Raw genomic sequence first — 25,681 nt, 5'->3', positions numbered from 1 at the left:
AGGGACTGCATTGAGATAAATAAATTCAGACAATTACAATCGTACAAAAATAATATACTATAATATACAATAATGATGATTACAATAAAAGACAAAATACTTAAGAGATCAGTGGTGATTCAGAGCCTTTAAATTAACTCGATCAATCAACTCAAACCACTATCCCCGCCCCCTTTGCGCCTGCGCAGAGCCGCTTAGGGAGCTGTCCGTGTCAGTCGGTGCTGGAGTGTTTTCATTGAAGCTGCTTCTCCCTCCCCGGTCCACCGAAACAGACGGGAGAGATGGAGGAAGAGTTAAAATGCCCCGTTTGCGGTTCCCTCTTCAAGGACCCCATCCTCCTGCCGTGCTCCCACAATGTCTGCCTGGCCTGTGCTCGGAACATCACCGTCCAGACCCCGGAGGGGGAGACCCCGGTGCAGAGCCGAGCCTCGGGCAGCTCTGACTACGACTACCTGGACATGGACAAGATGAGTCTGTACAGCGAGACGGACAGCGGATACGGCTCCTACACGCCGTGCCAGCTCAAGTCTCCAAACGGGGTGCGGGTGTTTCCACCGGCCAACCACCACCGACACTGCTCCCTCACCTGCCCGCTGTGCCACCGGAGCGTCTCCCTGGATGAACGGGGGCTCCGGGGTTTCCCTCGGAACCGGCTGCTCGAGGCCATCGTGACGAGGTACCAGCAGAACCGCCGCTCCTCCGCCTCCTCTTCCTCCTCTTCTTCTTCTTCTTCTTCTTCGTCTTCTACAGCGGTGAAGTGCCAGCTGTGCGACCGCAACCCGGTGGACGCGACGGTTATGTGCGAGCAGTGCGACGTCTACTACTGTCACGCCTGCCAGCAGCGATGCCACCCGTCCCGCGGTCCGCTCGCCAAGCACCGCCTGGTGCCGCCGCCGAACCGAGCGGCGGGAGGAGGTGCGGCAAGCGGAGGAGGCAGCGGCGGTCCGCTGCCGCCCGCTACCGCGCGGAAACCGGCGACCTGCGTGGACCACGAAGCGGAAAACTTCAGCATGTACTGCTACAGCTGCAAGATTCCGGTGTGTATGAAGTGTTTGGAGGAGGGGAAACACGCCAAACACGACGTCAAAACGCTGCCCATGATGTGGAAACAACACAAGGTGAGCGAAAACATACACACACACACACACACACACACACACACACACACACACACACACACACACACACACACACACGCACACACACGCGCACACACACACACACACACACACACACACACACACACACACACACACACACACACGCACACGCACACGCACATGCACTCTCTCTCTTGCCCTCTCTCTGTCTCATAAACATTATAAGCCAACAGGCCTAAATGGCTTTTAAAGCCACAATTGTCAATTGGCTGAAGCCCAATCCCAAAGCTGTATGGCTTACACACACTATTGCACACAGTCTCTCTCTCTCTCTCTCTCTCTCTCTCTCTCTCTCTCTCTCGCTCTCTCTCTCTCTCTCTCTCTCTCTCTCTCTCTCTCTCTCTCTCTCTTTCTCTCTCGCATGCACACACACTTGGGCTACACGCACACACTGTCAGGAACATTTGCATGCAGAAACACACCCACACACACCAGCACACTGTTTATTGCCTGATGTGCCTCACTGGTGTTGAACAGCTTGTGTCAATCATAAGTCTTAATTTTTAACTGTTGCTATGTTATATGTTGTTATAGTTAGGAATTTGTTAGTTATTATAGCTACAGACATACATGCCTTCAAACCAATTGCATCCTCATCTTATACGCGTTCATATATGTGTTGGTTATTTAAAATTGTGAAACTACAGTAAATTCTCTTGAAAAATGACAAATCAAAGGGAGTGAGAGGATGCTATGAGGTGGACATGTTAGTCCCAGAAAAAACCCATTGCAGTGCTGTGTTGAGTTTACTGTATATGGAGCAAATTGTAAATCAGAGAGCCCTGACTGATTCAGGGAAATAATTACTGGAGGCGTAAAAAACCCTTGTGTGTGTGCAATATGAGTCATTCCTTGATTATGTCAGCGATGTGTTGCTATTTCATGCACTACTGGCTCACATGTACTGCATGTGTGTGGGTGTGTGTGTGTGTGTGTGTGTGTGTGTGTGTGTGTGTGTGTGTGTGTGAAATGTCAGTAGTGACTGTAGTGTGGGAAGCAGAGTTTGATGTATTTCCTCAGGCAAGATCAAGACAGGGATAAAAAAAGAAAAGAAAAACTATGTTTTTTATTCAAGTTTGAACAAATATGGTTTTAAAATACTTTGTTTCAATGACATATGTTTTCACTCCACCGCATTTATTTAAACACTATGGTCACTTGATATGATCAGTTTAATATGCCAATAGTATATAACGTTTTACATTGCTCTCATTGATGTGATATAATATTCCAAAAATATATACTATACAAATCCGATAAATAACACTTTATTAACACGCCATTTTTCATAGTGAGTCCTTTTACTTTTGATGCTTTAAATTGATTTGCTGCTAATACTTCTGTTCTTTTACTCAAGTAGAATGAAGGATTTGAAACTTGTAATGGAGTATTTTATCATTGTGGTACTTGTACTTTTACTTACCATAAAAGATCATAGTGCTTCTTCACCCACTGCCTATTTAACAAAAGTGTGGCCCTGAATCATATATTCTATATTTAGCTTTTATAGAAGCCAAAAAGTGTTAGCAGCACAGTTGAGACTGGTATTCTCCCTCAAGCTGTTGATGTGGGCAGATTAAAACATATTCAGGGGGTAAACCGATTGAGCTTTGTGTGCGCCCCATTTTCTTTTATATTGCGCATACTATGATGATTTGAAAGAGTCAATTTTCCATGAAATGGCTCGACAAAACCCTGAAATATCACGCTGTACAGATGATAAAAAATTGGGCTGGTTGTTTAACTCCAGTGTCTTAAAGTCTGCTTACTCTGCCTCAAAAGTCTGAGTTCTCCAACGTTATACATTACATATGTTTTGTTAAAGGTTTATGGAAATGTGATGGTGAACAGTATTCAAATTTGAGTTGAATTAGTGTTGTTTAAAATGCAACCCCCTGGATCTGGCTTGTATTCATTTGAATAAACATTGTTCATACACTACATTCTACTGGAACAAAATTAGAGGAAAACCCTGTGTTTTACCATCCAATCTCACCCTTTCTCCACTTCCCCCCTCTGTCTGCCAAAAATCACCCGCCTGTGTCATTAAAGGATGATTAAAGTGATTGATGATTCAATTTATTTTTCAATGAATCTTTCATTAATTTAAAAGTGTGCTGCGTGGATGGGGTCAACTCAGGTCACTCCTCTCAGGTTACAGTGGGATCTTTGCTGTTGAAATTTTAAACTTGAAAAATTCAAAACCCAGAGTTGATTGCATAAGGGGAGGTATGTGTAACATTTCCATATTCCTTATGAATAATTATACTAATAATTATATTGGCAAAAAAAGGCCCCATGGGCAGGTTTTCAAAAAGGGCTTAAAGGAAAATCAATACTACTATTACCAGCATTTAACAAGCTCTGTACAGGCCCAGACTACTTCCTGTGTTTAATACAGCATTTTATCAGGCCATCAACATCATCACACCCAGACTTCATAAGTGTAAATTAAAAGACATTTTTGTCTGTCTCCTGCTAAGTGGGTCATCGGGACTAATCTCTCTGTCTGTGTGATTGGAAGCCTCCAGTCATTTATCCGTCACACGTTTCAGCCTCTTTCGCCTTCTCCTCTGGCTTTCACTCATTCACCTTCTATATGTCTGCCTCCCTTTACCTCCTCATCCCTGTTTCTTATTTACCCCCCCGCCCATCCTCCATCTTTACCTCTTTCACCCTGTCCCATAAATGGACCGTGAAAATCCCATCAGAGTACAGGAGTAAGAGGGCGTCGCTAAGTAATGAGCAGCGTATGAATAAGAGATGGCCGCCACTTAGTTAATATGGTGTCCTTCGTGTGGATGGAGATCGATGGCTGGCTGTTATCGTACCTCTCCTTCTGCACTTGGACCGGCTCTGAGCAGCATGAGCTGAAATGGCTGTTGATTTTTTGAAGTGTCACTCAGAGCTGTTTTTTTTTTTACTTTGGTGGGCAGAACGCTCTTCCTTTTTTTTGATCATTCTGTTGAAGTGGGGTATTGCTGCATCTTGTTAGCATCCTTTTCCTTCGTTACCTCCTCCTTCTATTGTTAGAAATCAAAATGCATCTTCTTCTTCAAAAATCCTCTTGCTGGGGACTGAGCTAGCATTTTGCCCACTGGCAACTTAGGTCAACTGTTGTCATTATGAAAATAAGGGACATTTCAAACACTTTTGTATTACGCTGTACGAAAACGTAACAAACACTTTCCCAAAAGGCTACAATAGGCTTCTAAACTTTTTTTTTTCTTATGCTATGAAATTGAAAATAAAAAATCTAACTTTGTGTATTAGGAGGAGTGTTGTGCTAACCTCTGCATATGTTGCAAACAGCGTACGGCTAAATGTGTCCGGGCGGAGCGTGCGTTGTGAACTTCGGTTCCACTTATTGTGCATCAACCAACATACCGTGTATTCTTTGAGCAAATTGTTGCATCCCTAATGATAAGGCATTTAGGCAATGTTTTGCAGCATTTCTGAGTCTGTGTGTTTTATGCTTTACAAATCCTTTTTGGGAATCCACTAATGTACAGAGACATATCAAGGAAAGACAGTTGGATCATCATTGTATTTGTTGCAAATCAAACACTACATCATGGAGCAGCCCTGGGGTGACTATCCCACTACTACACACTCAGAGGGACTCAAATAAGCCTACACACACACACACACACACATTCATTAGCGCATGCACTCATTCGCGAGGCATAAGTATGCGGATGAACTTTCACTGAGGGAATGCAGAGGAAGAAGCACTGATCCAGTTTCCTCTGATCAGTCAAGCAGAAAACACACTGTCTATTTAAAGCACACACACATACACACACACATGTGTGTTTGCACGTGTATTTTAGCATGTGTGTATATGTGTGAGCCAGCTCAGTCCAGTAAAGAGCAGCTGGCTCTGGCACTGCTCCGAGTTAAATATTAAAAACCACAAATGCAGAGTTGCTGGTTCTACTGCTGCGTGTGTTTCAGTGTTTGCACCGTCATCTTCAGATCATTCCAGATTTGAAATGGGACGTTTAACATATTGAAATCTATGACTAAACATTCATGGTGGACAACAGGAATGTCATTTGTGAACTGAGGCTGATAATGAATGTTTTGTGCCATTATCATGACAAAGAAATTAACTTAAAACAGCAATTAGCGTTTCCTGCAATCTTAATTCTTGTTGAGTCAGAACAGCCCCCGAAACAGCACTCTCTATTGGTAGAGTTTTTGTTAAATGGTATGTTTAGCCAATCAAAAAACTCTATTAAGATTAGGGAAAGATTGTGGTCTTAGTTTCCTTTATCAACATTTGAATGAACCAGGATCAACCCTCGTGATAACCCTAACCACCATAGGATGTGGACTATCATATCAAAGTGGTCCACCTTCCACCCTGAACACTATCCTGAATTGTGTGTGGATGAAAAATGTAGCTCAATTTGCATTGAAAAAAACAACAATGTTGTCTCTGAACATAAATAAAACAGAAATTATGTTTCCATAATTCCTAAGAGATAGGGTTGCTCCAGTATGTTCAACTGTTGGATACGTGTAAATCTCACTTTCTCATAAAAACCTTTCACATCCTCCTGAATTTTACAAACCCATGCGCTCTGTTGCTTCCAAACACCTTTAACTTGGCTGGTTAAACAATATAACATTCAACACATCTGCCTTTCCCAAAATAGACCCTCTTTCCTTTGATGTTAGTCTGTCTTCTCCTTTGGCCTGATGGCGTTTTAGAATGACTGTGCGGTGCCTCAAAGATTGGACCATTACTACTGAACGAGGAATGATGTGGGATCTGTATACAGCACCCAAGTTTAATTGCTCCCTCGGTATTTTGAGCTGCTCCGACAGGAGGCCATTTAGAGTCACGTCAATCCTCACACTTCCCAGCTGATTTATTTTCATGTTGTTCTTCTGGGATTTGTACTTCTCTGAACCTAAACTGTTGTTGTCTTCTGCTTGAGACGGTGAAACAAAGCTGCTGTAGTCGGTTCTCACATTTGGATTTTGTTTGGCGCCCCCCCCCCCCCCCCCCCACACACATGCTTTAGGTCTGTTTTTTGGGGAGGGATAATTCATCCTTCACATTTGGGATCATTCAGCTCAAATTGTGATTTGCAAAAGAAGGTAGCACGGTTTTTTTCTGGTTTATTTTAGTTCACAATTTGAGTCAATTTTCAGATCAGTCTTTAACCAAACCTGATGGACAAATGCTGTCTTTGGCTTACACCTTACCATTATTTTTCTGAGGGTTTTTCTGAGGCTGCTTTGGAAACAGCTTCCTATCACCAAAATCTGTTTTCATAACTATAACTCATTAATATATTTCAGGTGACGAATAGGCCACGAAGTTGGTGAAGCATGTATACTTTTTTTTTTACATATATTATATTAACAATTGCCCATGACTGTCAAAGCATTTTGTGAACTCTGTTTTTAAAAGGTGCTCTATAAATAAAGTTATTATTATAATAGACTTCTGGTTGGTCAGCTGCTGGTCTCAATTGATTCTCAGAATGTTTTCCGTTCTTAAATCTCACAGTGGAAGTTGAGCTCACAACCGCAATTTTTTGTCCGGCTACTATTACACTGTCCAAGAATATAATTTACTTACAATGTTAAGGAGGAATAAAAAACAAACAAACATGCAAGTGGAAAATTAGCACGAAAGGTCCTGAAGAACTTAACTGATTTTTAAAAAATGGGCCATCCACCAAGTGTTGAAGTAGAGAGAAAGAGAGGAACCCAGATGGTCAGTGGGCAGATGATTTGGATTTGTTCTGGTATAGTAACATGAGTCACTATCAACACAGTTGGTGTGGAAGGAAGGCTGGTTAGTACCAACTATTGTTTATCCTGGGGAACACGCTCCAGGTTCACCGACTTGACATTTGTGACACAGTTCTGCCCTCAATCATGAGGAAAGAAGGTGAATTATCAAGACAGAGATAATATTGTATAATCTGTCCCGTTTCCACAGTGGCACTTAAATGTGTCATGTTTTAGATATGAATCGTTTACGTTCACTGGCGTCCCTAAAATGCATCTCCCTCAACAGATTCGTCACTTCCTCTCATGTTAAATCATTCAATATTAACAGTAAACATTGTCTCTCGCTTGTTTTCTCGTCCGCAGGGACTTTGACAAAACATTTTGACAAGCATGTTATTGTCTGAGCTGCCTGCGGCCTGTTTTCTGTGATGTGGTTTATTTCTGTTCATGAAGCTTTTATGTGGCTACTGCTATGAAGTATTGAATATTTCTATAATACATCTATGCATTTACGTATAACATCACAGAATCACGCTGGCAGGCCAGGGCTGTCGAAGCATATTCTAAATTTGAATATATATTTGAATAGTAATAAAATTAATATTCTCTCATAAAAAAGCAGCACTACTGTAGCTGTCTGCCTCACGTGTGCTGAATGTACCGTATGGCGGTAGTCACACTTTCACTGGCTGAAAATGAAATGTAACCTTAGGTCAAGCTGAACGATGAATAAATCAACAACAACCGTAATGATGACAGAGAGAGTGACACCGTGTCGCCTCTGGGGCTTCTCAGACATGACTGTCAGAAATAGTTCACTGATAAAAGCACTATTAACACGTCTGAGGATTTTGCAAAGGCCGCCAATTGGTTTTTAAATGCTTAAAAAACAGAAGGTCTTAAAGATCTACATTTAATTAAAATATCTTGCAAGCCAAATCAAATTGATTGCAGGATATTCAGCCTTTCAACCTTTGTTTCGTTATAGTACATTTAATACTTGACTCCTTTCTTTAGAGGGATTGTATAAAGTGCGATAAAGTAGACCATGAATATGACATTTCAACATATTCAAATGTTATCAGGCAGACGTTCTACACTGTGTTCAGCCTCAGATATAATAAAACAGCTGAACTTGTGTAGGCCTACTTTTTTTCTACACATCAGAAAACTGATCAATCGATAAAGAATCTGACCAATAAGCAGAATCGATAATGGCATTGGCATCAAACATGTTATCAATTCCCATCCCGAGAGAAGAGTAGTACTTTAGCGTTGCCTGTGATTTGTAAATCTACTCGTGCTTTCATCTCCTTTAAAGCCAGACTCAGTAGGAGGAGGGTTGTGATTTAAAAGCAGAGAAGCAGCTTCTGATCTCACTCAGACTACAGGTTTGGAAAGTGACTCATGCTACTGTAATAACCATCTCCATCAGCTCCTATTTCCTACAGATACAGTATATTATGGTCATTTTATGAGACAGTCTGAACATGTTTCATTTTAATGATATTAGAAAAATAACTGGTCACCTCATATCATGTCTTGATAAGAGCACAAGATGAAGACACTGTTCTGATTTGTCAGTGTAACCAGGTTTATGTAATATCTAATATGTCCTTTGAAATTGAATTCAGCGCCTCGGGCTGCATTACAAGAATTTACTACAATTTTATCAGCAAAAATAGGTGCTTTCATCTCCCAGAGACGCTGTTACTAAGGCAATTAATAGCGAGTGCTGAACTGTGCCGACTGACTGTGCCTGACTAACCTCATTCCAGATGGCAGCACGCCGACCATGACAGGTCAGCCTTACTCGCTTGTTACCTCAGGCCCAGCAACACACACAGAAACAAAAAAACAAAATGTAGCACAGTACTGCGTTTTGTACTACTTCCTTTTAAAAGCCTCTCAAAGTCTCTTATTATTCCCTCATATGCATGTGTTGCACATTTTTTTTTTTGAACCTGATGGTTTATTTGATAAGTGAGCTTACCCGACCTCTGCAGACCGCTCGTCATCTCGGCTTGAGGCTACATTAGCTGCTACTGCCATAAAACACCCAAACCTCCAACCGTGCCATCAACATTGCATTGTGACTATACGTGCCATGTTTTGATGTGGAAGAGGAATGCATGGAATAAAAATCACAATAATTCTGGACAGTTTTTCTTTTTCAATATTGAAAAAGAAAAACTGTCCATTGCAAGTCCGACAGTTTTATAGAAGTGCAATTCTAAATATATGGAGTACTCTTTTAAGAGGTTGTAGGATCTGAAACCTAATTTAAATTGTAACTTCAACCCTAAAACCAAGTCTTAACCCGAAAATAAATGGTTAACCTTGTTGTGACCGGATTTATGTCCTCACATGGCAGCTCATGTGCCTTTAATGTGTTCCTCACAATGTCATGAGTGGGCTACACACACACACACACACACACACACACACACACACACACACACACACACACACACACACACACACACACACACACACACACACACACACAGAGTAACTCAAGGCTGTGCTGCTGGACTTGTTCATTGAATGTAGGTTAATGCACACTTTACACTTCCTCTCTTCTGGCTGTAACACAGCAGACAGACTCTGCAGAAAGAATGTGTGTGTTGCTGTTGTTAACGCAGTATGGTGTGTGTGTGTGTGTGTGTGTGTGTGTGTGTGTGTGTGTGTGTGTGTGTGTGTCAGAGAGAGAGAGAGAGAGAGAGAGAGAGAGAGAGAGAGAGTATTTGTGATCTATTTCTGGTAGCAAAATGAGTGCTGATGCCAGACCTCTGAGAAGAGTTTCTGTGGACATCCTATAATGGAACAATGAGCTTCGCTACCATGGTTACAAGCAGCTGCTAATTCATTAGGAAGCCCAATAGATTAAACGTCAGATTACATGCTTATAGATGAGTATTATGTGTGTGTGCCAGCTTCTGTAACATTTGCTGTAGTGTAACAATGAAGAGAAGCATTATGAAATCCTAACAGATGAATCTACTGTCTCCCATGATAGTCCGTAATACATTCATCATCTTCAACAAACCTAATTTGCACTTGTTTTATGACAATTACGCCCATGGCGATCTACCTACCCTCTTTATTTATTAATATGGAAGATGCCCTGATCAATTATTGATTAGAGGGGCTGTTCTTCTTTGCTCTGCAGCCCTTTTGTTGCCTCGCCGCTCTCTCCTCAGAAGCTAACACCCACGAGGAAAAGTCAGGGTGATAAAACGATGCTTCCTCCTGGAGCTCATTCAGACAGCTCTGGCTGTAGCCACGGTTTTTCTAAGACGACTCGGGAGGAATCTATTCCTCTGCAAAGGATGTGACAGTGTTGTGTTCTGGTTGGGTGGCAAACTGTGAAAGATCTCATCATAGTGAGAAGGAAGAAGAAGTGGAAGCATTTGATGTTGCTTTTTCTCTCTCTGCAGGGACTTGCTTTTGATAAATTGATAAATAAAGGAACATAAAGTTGAACTTGAGCTTCACATTGTACAGTGATGTATTAGTAATCTTTTAGTTCACGACATTCAGGCAACACTCAGTTCAAAAGTTTATGGGTATGTAAAAGATGCTGACTTGCAGAGGTGAAGCAGGCTTTTGCACCGCTGCACCGGACATGTTAGAGCACTGAACCAGATCCTATAAATATTGATGGTTTACATATAGATGGTTAAAATGCGTCACATAGCAGTTTAAATAGGCAATCAAGGCTTTCAGCTCTGTATGGAGAATAACTTCTGCTCCATATATTGGTTTTCTGGGTTACGGTTTGCAACATTTGTGAAACACTTCAAGTCAAGTTGGTTTGTTAGTCACGCTAGTGGTGCAGCTCTAGGTAGGACCATGTTGGTCCATCATCCACCCCTTTGGTCCAGACTGAAATATCTCAACAACTACTCGATGGATTACCATAAAATCAGACAATAAGGACTTATGACCAAATTACCTGCCAAGCTAGTGAAGTTCCCATCAGTCTCAGCTGTACTGTGTGTTTTGTGCAAATTAACAAATGTTGCCATGCTAACATGCTAAATAAGATTGTGAACATGGTGAACATTATATCTGCCAAACATCAGCGTTTCAACTTTGTTATTGCCAGCATGTTAGCATGCTGACGTTAGCATTTAGCTCAAACCGCTACAGTCTAACAGATCTGCTAGCATGGCTGTAGTCATTTTTAGAATTATTAGTTTGCGTTCTCCTGTGAATTATTATGTATTAAGTCAGGTGGAATGACACTATGATCTTGTTTTTAAAGCCACATAGAAATATACATATCCGCTGTTACTCCCACATTTTAGCCCGTCCCAGTCATATGACCCTTTGAGCATCATATTAAATTGAAAGCACGCTTCGCTGCCTAAATATAGTAAATATGGCCATTATGACTAGTTGACTGCACAAGACCAAAACCGAGCAATCCTGAAATATTTACTTGTTCATTGTGGATTTGTCTTTCCTGATATTTGGGAATCATTTTTTTTTGCTTTGCCTCGGCTGATTCTTGTTTTGGTTGGGCTGAAGGATTTTGTATCAGCCTTAAAATGGCTGTGTAGCAGAGCAGCGGAGGATTGGGAGGCTGGATGATGGTGGATGAGAGGATGAAGAGGAGGAAGGGGAAAGGAGATTGGTTTTGACCTCCACCAGATGTGAAACACTAATACTGTAACACATCTGGCTGGCTAGACTGAGAGAGGGACATACTGGTTGTTCTGGTTTGAATATACTGTATATATATGGCTCTAGCAATTCATGTGGTGGTTGGGTGAATTTGGATTAGATTAGATAATTAGTCATTGGAGAGTACCTGTGATGTGATGAAGAAGATACAGTTGATTGATTACATACAGTATCTATTGTAAATTTGATCATTACGACATAGATTTTTTCTTAAATTAGAGGTGATTCTATGACAACAATTTATGAACATGGTGAGATGTACATTCCCATGATGGTGCAAACAGTGCCTGTGTTCTGTGTGTTTGTTTTTACCAGCACATACAGACATGAGTGGACCCTTTTTCTAAAGCATATCAATGTTTTTTTTTACAGATGATCATATAATTTATGTTTAAAAAATAACTTATAAACATGAAAGGAAAACAATATTTTTGGAAGTAGATATAGTGTTAAATGATTGACTGTGAACTCTGAGTGTGCACCATGACGCACAGAGTGGAGATTGTGAAGGCAGCTGCATCTCCTGTGATGTATCAGAAACCGGCTCTCGGTTGAAACCAAATTCACTCTGCAATCTGCCACTTATTCTCTTTGGATCTTCATGTGGTATGAATATTTTTTGTGTTGCAATGGGTCTTTAAGGACCCCAGCAGCATTTTAACCAAATCTGCTTGTTAATTTACTACGTTTTATGTTTCTGCTCAAGAAAGTCAGTTTTCTTTTGGGAGAAGTGGATTCATTTTAGGCTGCTTTCTTTATCACAAATTAGTGATCACGGTGCAGCGCTTTATAAGGGAAGGAGAAGAGGTGATTTGTGCTCTACTGATTCACAAAAGTAGAACCTTATTTATTAAGTACGTCTTTGGTAAATGGTTGGGTTTAAAAATGTAAAAAAAAATATATCAGAACCAAGTTCTACTGAGAAAGAGCGAGGGAGGGTAAACGTAAACAGAGGAGGACGCGAAGGCTTGTGAATGCAAATGAGAAGAAATAAAAGGGTAAGTAAAGGTAAATGAGGGGTTCAGCCCCTCCTCCGCCTGGTCCTCTCCATGTCCCCTGGGTATCATTCTGACAAGGTCAACACCACCATCCACCATTCCCATGTGTGGATGGTGGATGGTGCTCGTATGTGTTTGGCTGACAGCCAAACACATACGAGCTGCCTATTGTTCTCCTGTGGGTCACAGTGACCCCCCCATCTTCTCTCTGAGATTACTCGCCACAACTGTTTCTCCACAACATCAACAGAGTTTCCAAAGGTGACTGAACATTAACTGGAAACTAAAAAGTTTACTTTTTTTTAAAAAAAAAGTATATGCCGTCTTTTTTCAGATATTCACATGATATTTAAATAAAGCTTATTTTAAAACTGACATGCGCCTTTTCAGGTGCTGACAACAGCATGGACTCAACTGCGAACAATACATTTTGCCACAGGCCTCGTCAGGCTCATGAAAACAATGAGGAAATCCTTTCATTACAACTGTATTGGCTTACTTTTTATTACCTTTTACTGTGTGATTTATTACACAGAGAACTGCTTCTTAAAGTGTGGTCACAGTAGCACCAGACATGGCAAAAGCTTGTGCTTTATCTCATTAATTTCAATTGGATGTATTTCCTGTTTTTAACCTCTATAACAGAATCTGCATTAACATGTAGAGTTTGTAGGCATCGGAAGTGTTCTGGTTTCCGGCTGTAGTCCGAGTAGTAGTGAATAACTACGTTTGATCAGACGGAAAAAGGACGTCTTGGCTCGGATATCTGCCGGCTACAACGGATCCCCAGAAATATAGCCCCTTACCTCCAGAGGTTTATCCTAGCAGTAATGTAATGTGTGAAGGAAAAGTCACTATCTTTAAGTTTGTCACTTAAAAATGTTGATTACATATTACTATTTAGCAACAGCAATGTGATGCTGCTGGGATCACACAGGTAGGCACCGGAAGGATGACTGAGAGAAAACGACACGTCCGTTGACAAAATACACAGGAAGTGAACACCGGTCTCCAGCATATGCCGTTTAGTCATCACAACCTCAAGCAGCCAATTGTGTGAGGTAGAAGCATGTGACACTTCATAGACTGGAGAAAACTTTGCCACTAAACAAAATCCGAAATCAGACAGAAATTACATTTCATCCATAAAGTATTTGGCATTTAATAGTATTTAAAGGTAATTAATGAGAGACAGGGTTGTTATATTAGTGGTGTGCTGTAGTCAGTTGTTGCCAGTGGCCATTTAACAATAATAATTACAACCATAGTTCCATATTTTTACACTGAGTCTGTTTACGAGGCTAATGTCTGCACTGACAGGTCCAGAAGTTCTAAACCCTCTTCCCGCTCTCCAGTTGGCCGCCATTTCATTGTGATCTCCTGAATCCGTTTGGCTGCGTCCTCCTCTGCATCCTGCTATTTGTTGAGCTGAATTTATCAGTGAACCAATACAGCTGTGCCTCCACGAATGTCACTGGTCTCTCTGAATGTCACAGACTGAATAAATGGTCCTCCATCGCTCCAATAATAAGATAATGAGATAATAACACTTGTCTCTGAGAGGAATGCTGAAGGGTGCTGACAGCAGGAAAAAGAAAAATGACACTCCTGTTCAGAGGAGTAGCGAAAGATGAAAAAGGTCAAGGGGAGAGGAACAAAAGAAACAAAGGAGGATAGAAATTGGATTTCCAAATGTACAGTTCTGTTCTGCAGGTGCGACGATCCTCGCTGAGATGAATTCCATTTCTTATCATCTCCTGTTGTTGTGCACTTTCAATTTCCTTTTCATCTGGATGATTTTCTCGTGTTTCTGTGTTTCCCTTTTGTTCCAAATCTCTTCAGTGGCTCATCCTCTCCCTGCAGGGCAGACTTGTCACATTTCTACAGTGTTATACACAGTTTTACTGGGCTCTACTGTAGGTCAACGCATCGTGTAACCAAAGTTAGACCTGGACATTGTGAAGACGGAGTATTCAGGCTTTGACGAAGAGGTGTCTTATGAAGTGGTGTTATTGTAAAACCTCTAAAAATAGATTTTTACAATGTTTTTTTGCATTATTTTCTTGTTTTGAAAGCATTTTATTTTTTTTTAAATTAGATTAGAATGTTATTTTTTTTCAATAAAAGTAAATAGCATTCAATTCAAAACAAGTTATGTTGAACATTTCTACATGATCCCTTAATCTACATTAGCAAAAGAAAGACTAGCCATTAGTTGTAGTTGTAAGGAGCAACTTCAAAGCATTGGTTTGTGGGATAAGGAAAACCTATTGAGAGATGAATTGAAAGCAAATATAATTGTATAACTGTGATGATGGAGACGGGGCCTCTTCAGAGTTAACAAATAAACAGCTTAAATCCATTGATGTCTTACAGCATCATGGTCAGTTCTGTAATATTTAAACAGCTGCTCTAATTAATTAGAGCACATGAGCAGTTTGTTGGCTTGGTGAAGACTCATCAGGACAGTCGGAATATCTGCAAATTAACATTCAGCGTTTATATTCAGCTAACTGTAAAGTATCTAATAAAAAATGTATAAAAAAATAAATAAATCTGCAGCAGTACATGGTGATAGTATAGTGTAGTATAATATATAGAGTGCTGCAGGAATGAGTCCTAAAATCAAGAAATTAGTTATTGGTTAGATGCCTGTGGTTAACACAAGTTTAAGGCATTTTAACATTATGTTCTATGATATAAAATACGTCAGTAAATACCCCTCTTGTGAATTGTGAAGTTTTGTCGTGCCTTAAAAAAGGCGCTCGCTAACAAGTGGCTTGATGAGACTACTAAACGTCTTCACCCTGAATACTTATCCGCCTTTAGTTTAGTGACCTGAAGTCATGTGACCGTGGTGTAGTTTGTTTGTAGCTTGTGCTATAAATAGCTTATGCTTTAGTTGCAAAGAGCAGATGTTGTGGCAGAAAACACATGAAATATGTTGTCAGATAATATTTTACTGATATGTTCAGTATCAACATTTTTGCAGCTTGTCCTAAAACTGCATTTCGGATGTTGTTGTATTTCCTTTTTTTATATTTCATGATGTGCAAATTATTAATACCTACAAGTAAATTCTAGGAGACAGGCTTGTACCTGTACATGCAGCTTAACTGGATATTATTTATAATCTTTTGTGGTGTGCGACAGCTACCTTATTTTGCTTCTGTTTGTATAGTATTTGTTGTTGTAACAATCTTTAATGGACTTCTCTCTTAGAAATGAGACTTTACCTGGTTAAGTAACGACAAAAGAAAACTGTGGCCGCTCTGACAAAATCCCCTCACAGCCCGCTTTCCACACAATGCATGCTGGGATTGCTCCAGCTCCCCACCAGTCTGAAAAAGAAGTAGCTGGTTAAGAAAATCAATGAATGAATAAAAGAAGGTCACCATAGTAAATGAAGGAGCAGACAGGCAGGTGGGTGGATGCAGCTCAGAACTTTGACCTGATGAGCAGCAGTGGAGTTAAATGAATGTAGAACCAGACAAACAAGAGAGGAGGGGATGTGCCAGGACAGTCGTCGTATGGCACATCCGTCATCCCCTTGTTAGCATCTTGGCATGCAAACACACACACACACACACACACACACACACACACACACACACACACACACACACACACACACACACACACACACACACAAACACAGGCCAGACAGCTTGCTGGGCCAGATGGCCTCTTGGTGAGGAGCAGTAAGGAGCTGCACAGAAGGTTTGGGTTGATTCATGAACCATGACCTCCACATGTCCCTCCTCCTGACTCTGGAGAGCACGTGCATAGAAGAGTGACGGACAGAGATAAGATCAGTGTGTGTGTGAGTATGTTGTGCGTGTGTGTGTGTGTGTGTGTGTGTGTGTGTGGTGTGTGGGGGTGGAGTGGTTTTTGTGGCGATGTGGAGAGGGGATTATGCATACAGTGCATGTATGTGTGTGTTGGGAGATTTGCTTTCAAACATAACCAAGGGAATGGTGAAAGTATAATGATCTACACTAATATAGGGGGAATAGATGATTACAAGGTTTATAAAGAATTATATAATGGCACAGTAATTTACATCAGATTTCTTTTGAACATTTTCTATAGTGTTACAGTGGAATTATTAGCATCTTCAGGGATTTGGTGGTAATTGAAGCACATGTATCAATAAGGGTAGCAGCTGCTTATGATATTTAATGATTTATATTAAATTATTAGTTTTATTTAGTCATTTGGTCTTGGGTGAAAAACATACAATAATAGAGCTCAATTGATGTGTGCAGGAAAGGATCCTTCCTTCCAGAGGTGTATACAAAGCACATCAAATAGATTGGTTGGTTACATTATATCAAGTAGTAACCTAGTAAACAATCAAATAAGTGCCTAACATATAATGACTGCCGAATCATTTTTAAGGAAGTAACCTTCGTCAAATCTATGCGATGTCAGAATATGTTGTATCCTTAATTATCTTTTTCAGCACTTTTTTACGGTAAAAAAACCCACACACATGAGTTTCAAACGTAGAACAAGAATTGGTATTTTTTAAGAATATAATGATCACACTTTGCTCCATGTAGCAAATACAACTGTTGATTTATGATTTTTAGAAACAAAAAAGGAGGTCTGCCCACTTCATATCGCCTTCTGGCTCTGTGTGTGTATTCAGATAAAGAGGAGCAGGTGGGAAATGTGGGTGTGGCGACAGTGGAGCCGATTCATCACAGCTTGGCATGTGTGTAAGAGTGTGTGTGTTTCCTTTGTCCTGTCTTTCTTATTTACCAGTGACTGATGCACACACACAGTGACTAAACATGAGAGTGTAGTCAGAGCACAGTTGCATTATCTATTTTACTATTTTTATTGGACTTTAAAGAGAGAATTACAATGTGCAGAGAAGTATCCCGGAGGTCAAACATATTAATTAACTTGTGTTTATAGTTTGCACAGCCACAGTGAGATCGGCACCACTAGTATTTCATCTTTGCTTGTAGCTGCAGGACCAAGATGTATTGTACATTAGTTGGCTGTTCGCTGACGTTTTCTTCATCTTTTAATATGCAAATAATCTTAACATAAACAGCTGTTGATAGTGATACAGAAAATATTTAACATAGTAAATGTACGTCCCCTATGGCTACTCAATGGAAATTAGGCAGACAATTATGGGTAAGTGCTCCATTTAGGAGAAAACAAATAGTGACAATTTAGTGACGATCAAAGAGTGTCAAACGCATTCGCCTCAGTACTCCAATTAAAGCTCTGGCTGACAAAATGTTTGGCTTACATTGAAGATGAAATGTATATATATATATATATATATATATATATATATATATATGTTTATTGAGGTGACATGCTTTTTTTGTGTGCAAATAATGCTTTTATTTTTGTGTAAATGTAAAATGATTCTACAGTATTTTTCTTTTTATAAATCCTGTTTTGCTATAAATGTTATTATGGATTTTGAGGTCTTTACTGTGATGACTTTGCTGTGTGTCAACTAGCATCAGAGAACCAAATGTCTAGAATTTGTTTTATATTAATTCTCCCTAGTTTGTTTAATATTGCTTTGTGTTGAAGTGTTGCTGTTGCTATAAAGAAAGTAACAGCAAGTGACGTGTTTTTCGATTCTAGTTTAGATAAAAACTAGAATCCTATCTATATTATAAAGCGCATACAGTGTTATTAAAACAATGCAGAGTCTCGGCCTGTGAGAAGGGTCCCAAGGATTTTGCTCTAGGCTAGGATCAGACGTAATCTGAGCATCCAGGGGGGTTAAATGATTACATAACCAAAGACTTAGAATAAGCCTCAAAGCTTCAGTGGTAACTGGTTTTACTGGTTACACAGTAGGGAAGAGCCTTGTTTCAGCCTTATCCACACAGTCTTACAGTAATATCTGACAGATCAATTCTATTGTTTAGAGGTCATGTGTATATATTATGTAATCTTCTATCTTCCTCTTATCAAGAGAAATGTCGGTAGTAGTGCCATGTCAAGGGCAAAGATTTAAAGAATACGTTTTACTAAAATATAAAACTAAATATAGTACTTCCCAAACTATTTAAGATGATTGAAGCTGCCTAAAAAAATCCCACTTTTTAAAAATGTAATTTAATCGTTATGTGTATTTCTCTCTGTGTGTCTCTGCAGTGCCAGATCTCCCAGGCCCTGAACGGGATCTCTGACAAAGCTAAAGATGCCAAGGAGTTTCTGGTTCAACTCAAGAACATGCTGCAGCAGATACAGGTAACACCACCGTATAACACCTGTGCACTTTATACATCTCTCAATCCCATATGTACAAGTGTAGATTAGAAGATGCCATGTCATGTCAAGATAGCTTTATTTTTGAGAAATGTAAATGTTTTTCTCAGCACTAACAAATCATTGGTGTACTAGGCTCTAGGACTTTGTAATAGAAGAGGCAGGCAGATGCAAATGTCCCATCTAACATCAGCCTGCATACAGATAGTATGCTGATGTTCAGCAGGTGGAACTGGGACACACTTGTTGTTTATTTCTGCAAATGGTTGTTTCAAAGCCTCAGGATTTCTACGGTCTCAGGATCCCCATGAAGGTCTGGCTGTGCAAGATTGTAGGTACCAGTATCCATGCCTGATCAGTTATACTCCACATGTAGAGGTCTTTGCATAATTTACATCAGCTTTGGTGTTTTTTCTAGACTAAATACATTTTGCTTTGGGGTTGCTGGTAATGGGTAATAAGCTCCAAATAAATCAGTCACAGAGACACATTTGGACTCCTCACACCGAAGCATGGAGGCAAATCCACTGACTCACTGAACTAAAACAAACAATATCAGCCAAACGTGTGGAGTGTGTGTGTGTGTGTTATGTTATGTGTGTGTATGTGTGTTTGGATATATACATATGTGAGTTTTCCCTGTAGACAGCATTGCTGTGCAGCTGCATCTGCCAGTCATGCACACATTTTACACACACACACACACACACACACACACACACACACACACACATACACAGACAGGAGTCAAATATTTTGACATTATACAGTTTAAAACCCCCAAAACACTCACGCAGTAGACTTTGGATGACATGTTTTGACGGAGATTGTTGTTCTACAAACGTTTGTTGGATGCATTAGAGGCGTTAAGAGTCATGTTGCAAAATGAAGAGGATTGCATTAAATATATAAAAAATCTAACTCTTTGCACTACTTTGCTCTGTCTGAGATGAGGGAGAGAGATGGATGGATAAAGAGGAGGAAAAATGTGGGAGTGACGTGAGGAATAAATATCTCCAGCACTCATCCTCTTATAGATCTGAACTGTGTCCCAAAGTGGAGGAAGCGTGATTGGGAATCACTACCATCCACGACCTTATCTGCTCATCATGTGGGCTCAGAGATGGAAATGCCCCCGTGGATCTTTCTTGTATTAACTGCCAGCTCTTGCATGGGACTGCGCGCAGAGACATACAGTACGTTTTCTGATCTGACACTTCTATGATGAAGGTTTGGTCAGCTTCTGGCAAAAAAAAAAAAAATGACTTGGTTAGGTTTAGGGAAACATTATGGTTTGGGTTAAAATGACTGATGCTGTCGATCGTCTTCAGATAAAACATCAGGGTTTCCTCAGTGATGGAAGAAGTATTTCAGATCCTTTACTGACGTAAAAGTATCAAGACAGTAGTGTGAAAATACCCCATTACAAGTAAAAGTATTTCTATCAATTTCTTATTTAAGGAAGAGTGCATAAAACTACATATTTTTATCATTTTTTTTAGCCCGAACAATTAATCAAATATCTGAGCAGTTTAGAGGGGAAATCTCTCTTTTGCGGCGCTGCTAACAACTCATAGACATGCTACTAATGCACAAGACGGAATATGAGGCTGATCCACATGCACACTTTTCCAGGTGGACTGTGCTTCATAAATAGAACATTTCCTGCAGGTGTGCGTACACACACAGGACAGGAAGTATGTTGTATTTTTATGCTGTATGATATCAATGTGTGTCTTCGGGGAATGTAGTGGCAGATGGTAAATATGATGCAGGATGTAATTTTTGTCTATTGAAATAATTAACACTGTATTGTGTTAATTAATAATGTTTGTGTCATGAAAACAAAACTGGAACAAGTTGTTCTTTGGTAAATTAACAGATCAGTAACGAACACAAAGCAGCTCTGTGCTGCTAAATGATGAAAAGTACACCAACAACACATTTATTTTGGTCACAGTGTTGATTTGATTATTTCTATCTGAGAGCCCATAAGAAGGGTGACTTTGAGACGCATTAAACTATCTGCATTTTGACAAAACTGCCCAGATGTCTTTGTGATTTTTTGCCTCATCTGATTGTGTGTTTGTGTGTTGCTTTAGGAGAACGGCGTGGAGTTCGAAGCCTGCCTCGTGGCTCAGTGTGACTCTCTGATCGAGGCGCTCACCAGACAGAAAGCCAAGCTGCTCACCAAAGTCGCCAAGGAGAAGGAGTACAAGCTAAAGGTGGGGCTGATTGATCCTTTTGTCAGTGTGTAGCAGCAGATCCACCCAACCTTTCAGGGAACCTTTCAGCATGTACAAAGACATGCTGAAAGGTTCAATGCTGCAAACACTCACTCATCTTCATCAGTTCATTTCTTCACTGGCAAGTAAGAAATACACTTACCTTCCGTCCTTCTTTTCCTGCCTAAAGCGAGCAGCATATTTGGGGTTACTTGACTTTATAGTATTGAAATATAGCTTTTGTGGGATATATAGGAATTACTTTACATTACTTTTTGTAGGTAAGGCTATGAACAGTGTCTGAGAACAGCCTGTCAAAATAGTAAGAAGAGGACAGACATAACACTAATCCAAAAATCTCTTGTGAAATAACCAGCTCTAATTTAAAGATAACGAGTTCATCGAGTAAAGTAAGAAGCTGAAAAATATGATTTCACTATCACCTAAAAATTTTCAATCAGAAGGGTAGTTTTTTTACTTTCCTCTGTTAATCCACCGCTGGGGTTTTCCCAAGTCGTAGTGCATCACATGGACGCCTGCCCAGCCTCAACGTGCACGCCGACCGACTGACCGTCTGGCGGGTGGAGGGGGAGGAAGGGGGGTGTTTGGACGGAGGCCCCAAGGACAGCTGTTGTCATTATCTGCAGGCTGGGGATTGAGATTTAGTCAGAGGGCAAAGAGCTGGAGGCTGCATCGAAGCTGGAACAAGAGAACAATAGCTGCTTGTAGATGGCTGATAGATACTTTTACATAAATAAATATTTAGGACATTGTTTCTCTCTAACTGATAACATCACAGGCTGCTATTCATGTAAGAAATTAGACAAGTAACAGTATAAAAGCTATTTTTATCAGGCATCCATAATTGATTTGCATTTGCAAGAAATTCAAGATTTAATAAAATAATAAAATAAGCTTTATTTGTATAGAACCTTTTAAAACAATGCTTCAAAGTACTTCACAAGGAAAAACTAAATTAAAACATATCACAACCACTATAAAATGAAATTAGTCTGATGAAAGTACTAAAAATACCTGCAAAAAATAACAAAACATAAAAAATGGTGGAACTAAAAAAAAAAGAAAAAAAGAAAGTAATACTAAATGATATTGGGCTGTCATTAGTACAGTAACTTTAAAAACAAAATATGTCACTAATTCTGCAAACCTCAGATCTTCGGGTAGGGAGCTCCAGAGCCTTTAGTTTAAAAAACACTAATCACAATTTAATTCAAAATAATATTTAATTATATTTAACTGTTTTTTATGGTCATATTGTGCAAAAATAATTAACCAGGAATAATTCCTCGAGTTCTTGGTTCATCAGTTAGTCACACTAAACCCACAACTCAGAAAGCCACGATACAACTTTTCCATACATTATTAAGAGATTGAACGCAGCTTGTGTTTGTTTTTGGACGACTTCAAACTAAATGTGAGTTATGTAACAGTTTCAAGAAAGCACAACTGTTTTTCACTTAATAGTGCCGGTGGACGGAGCAGGCTTTGAAAAGATGATCTATTTCAGTAGATCTTCATATTTTCAGACTGTGAACTCACTCTGACCTCCTATTTTTCAAAAGCACTTTACAAGCCTTTTAATCTGTATTTGTAGAAACAGTACAGCTTTTGCCAGACACAAAACAACAAATCATAAAAAATGAAAAAAAATCTTAAGACTGTGTCCACACCAAGAAAGGCAGATGTTTCTAAAAATCACCATAGCCAGAGGCTTAATCCCTTAAAAGCAAAATATTTTGGTTTCCTCATTCAAAGAACAGACAGACTGAGTGTTGGGAGTGTATATGTTGTTTGTAACAAATTCTAAAATCTAAAAAATGAAATATTTCAACTGATTTTACATTTTTACAAGAATCACTGTTTCAGTGTTGCAGTGTTTTTTTTTTGTTTGTTTGTTTATTTATACAAACAGTCATGTAACATGGAACGTGTGTGTCAGTGTTACTAACCTGTACTAGATGCACATATTTGTACTTCTAAACCTGTGAGAACCTCATTGAAATAATGTATCCCCTTCAATAATAGTTTGGCCTCAACCATCACTGTGGATGCTTGACTGTTGTTTGTAGGAGGATGTTAGGCAGGGCTGCCCTCAGATTCCTATTCCTTAAAGGGGAACTCCACCCACTTTTTACATCAGGGTCTTAGGTACAGTTGTTGGAAAGTACTACTGCGTATGTGGAAACAAGTTGTATAAAGCCTTTTGTGGCTCTTGCTGGAGCTGCAAAAAGTCTTATAAATTGCCTGAAGTGATGTCACCTGAGTCAGCGTTGGTTGGGTCTGAAGACTAAAAGTTTGAAAAATGAAAAACATCTAAGGGTGTGGAGCTAGAATCATCATCATCAGAGACCAGAGGCTAGCTTCTATTAGCATAACACTCATAAATCAACTGTCTGTGGTTGAGTTGCATTGTGGGTAATGGAGGCACTAAGTTTTGACAAGGAGGAAGAATAAATGGGATAAAAACAATGATATCTCTGGTTCCTGCTGCTCAATATATTTTGTCCATTGTGAATCTGACAATGTTATGGGAGTGCAATGCTAAGTCAGTGGAGGTCTTTTAACTGCCTAGCCAATAGGGAACCAATCCGACCTAAATCTAATTTATACCTTAACCCTCAAACAGACCAGGTAAAATGTTCTAATTCCCCCTAAATTCCTCACTTTTCAAAAACATACCCACATTCCAAAATGTCCTCACTCTAAAGGTATATAACTTTGTCCTCACAAAGATGCATGTTCAAGAGTACACACACACATACGCACGCACGCACGCACCCACACACCCACACACTGTAGTCTTAGCCATAATCCAGCGGCTGGTGGATTAATATTCACTCTCTAACGCATACAGATGAGTGTGTGTCTGAGTTCTACTATGAATGAGATTAGGTTTCATCCAATCTCAGTTATTGAAATCAGAAGCCAATTCTGTCATTTTTTTAAGATCACACCTGACAGTTTTATGCTGTTTATTACTGTCTTTAAATTTGAAAATTGTTTTAGAAAATGCAAAACGAGAGGTTTTGTTTATCACTTTATGTATATACAACGCTCCATCATGGTTTTCTCTATTACGCCATGCCATTGTAAAGACTGTGCACTTACACTATGGAAAATAACGACCCAAAATATTGCCCTAACCTGAACTGAAACGTGGTTCAGAGTGTGATGAAGAGACCATGAGTCATGTTAGCAGTGTGTCTGGTATCCCAAATCGGAGTTTGCATTTACATGTTTTAGTATTCACACCCTCAAAATCATTTCAGATGCATGTGGAACATATTGATAGAGCCGTCAGGAGCACGTGGGAGGGAGCTGGCGGCACATCTCAGCGGGACACAAGGAAATTGAAATAAATCTGAGATTTACTCTGGCTTCACGCTTCACACTTCATGTTGTTTACACAGGAGATAAGTGCGGGGTTTTACCCAACCTGAATATCAATTTGTTTTTCTCCTGGTAAATGATTTAAGGGTGTGTGTGTGTGTGTGTGTGTGTGTGTGTGGAATGAAAGTGTTAAGGTGATTATATAGCCACAAAAATGATGCAAAATCACACAATGATTCATTCTTTAACCTCCCTAATCTTAAATTCTTAAACATAGCCCAAGACATAGCTCTAAATCAAATCTTTTCACACATCACAACCAAAAAATCACTAATACACAAGATATGAATATTATTTGAAACTTGTAAATTTTTGTTGGAATTGTAAGCTATTAAAAACCAAAAGATGAATAAAAGAGAAACACAAGATATGAAGATATAATGAGTGGGCAAAGTGTATTTACTGTACATAGCACCTTTCTAGGTCAGACATCAAAAAGTGCTTCATGATAAAAGAGAAAAGCAAGACATAGAAAGAATAATAAGTAGAAAAATGGGAGATAAGAAAAAGACAAAAATAAATCAAACTTGGCAAACGCAAGTGCGAACAGGTGGGTTTTAAGCAATTGTTCACACAGTGATATAAGAGGTTGAACATTACCAAAAAAAAAAAAGTCAGGCACAAGAATACATTTAGGGTTTATTGTAAAATGTATTCGACCAGTTTCCATCTGATATTTCTGCTGTTTGCTTCATCACACCCTCCGTTTCTGTAACTTCAAATTTTAGATTGCTTTGATCCTCTTTCAGTTTACTCTCAGTTCATGCTCTTCATATTTCAGTTTATACAGCAGTTGACAGTTGAATAATTAACTGTGATCTCATTAACCATCAAATAGACGAGGGGCCTAATTTCCAAAGCTCTGTCTAATTAACTCTCTGATTCATTTAGGCGGCCATTGGTTCACGGTGTAATTAATTATCGTGGATTCACAAGGCATCACAAGATGTTTTCCGTCTAATTTCCCCTTGCTTAACCTTTTAAAAGTTGCTGAATTTGTCGCATACATATTTAAGTTCAGGCTCAGTTCATATTAAATACATATATCTGATAAGATAATTAAATATCACTGATCAGTTGAAATGTGGTGCAGGTAATATTAAATGTAAACAAAAGGCTAATAAGGCGGTGACAGTTCACTGCGTTTCAATTAGCCTCGAATGACTGGTTGTGACACCCGTCC

General features: G+C 39.6%; 1 protein-coding gene across 2 annotated transcripts in view; it reads left to right on the top strand.

The window, feature by feature from the left end:
• Positions 1 to 218: 218 nt before the first annotated feature.
• LOC137870966 (E3 ubiquitin-protein ligase TRIM9) overlaps positions 219 to 25,681 on the top strand; it is a 43,579-nt gene continuing 18,116 nt past the window's right edge. For both annotated transcript variants that reach the window (XM_068708485.1, XM_068708486.1), the window contains exons 1-3: positions 219 to 1,118; positions 18,749 to 18,844; positions 20,965 to 21,087. In XM_068708485.1, coding sequence (XP_068564586.1) covers positions 282 to 1,118; positions 18,749 to 18,844; positions 20,965 to 21,087 — 1,056 coding nt within the window. In that variant the 5' untranslated portion in view covers positions 219 to 281. The remainder of the gene's footprint in view (positions 1,119 to 18,748; positions 18,845 to 20,964; positions 21,088 to 25,681) is intronic.

This window comes from Cebidichthys violaceus, unplaced genomic scaffold (assembly GCF_023349555.1).
Source record: "Cebidichthys violaceus isolate CVI_PGR_0920_01 unplaced genomic scaffold, fCebVio1.0.p SCAF_14, whole genome shotgun sequence".
Lineage (NCBI taxonomy): Eukaryota > Metazoa > Chordata > Actinopteri > Perciformes > Stichaeidae > Cebidichthys > Cebidichthys violaceus.
The sequence above is the reverse complement of the archived record's forward strand: the minus strand, read 5'-3'. Positions and strand labels throughout refer to the sequence as shown.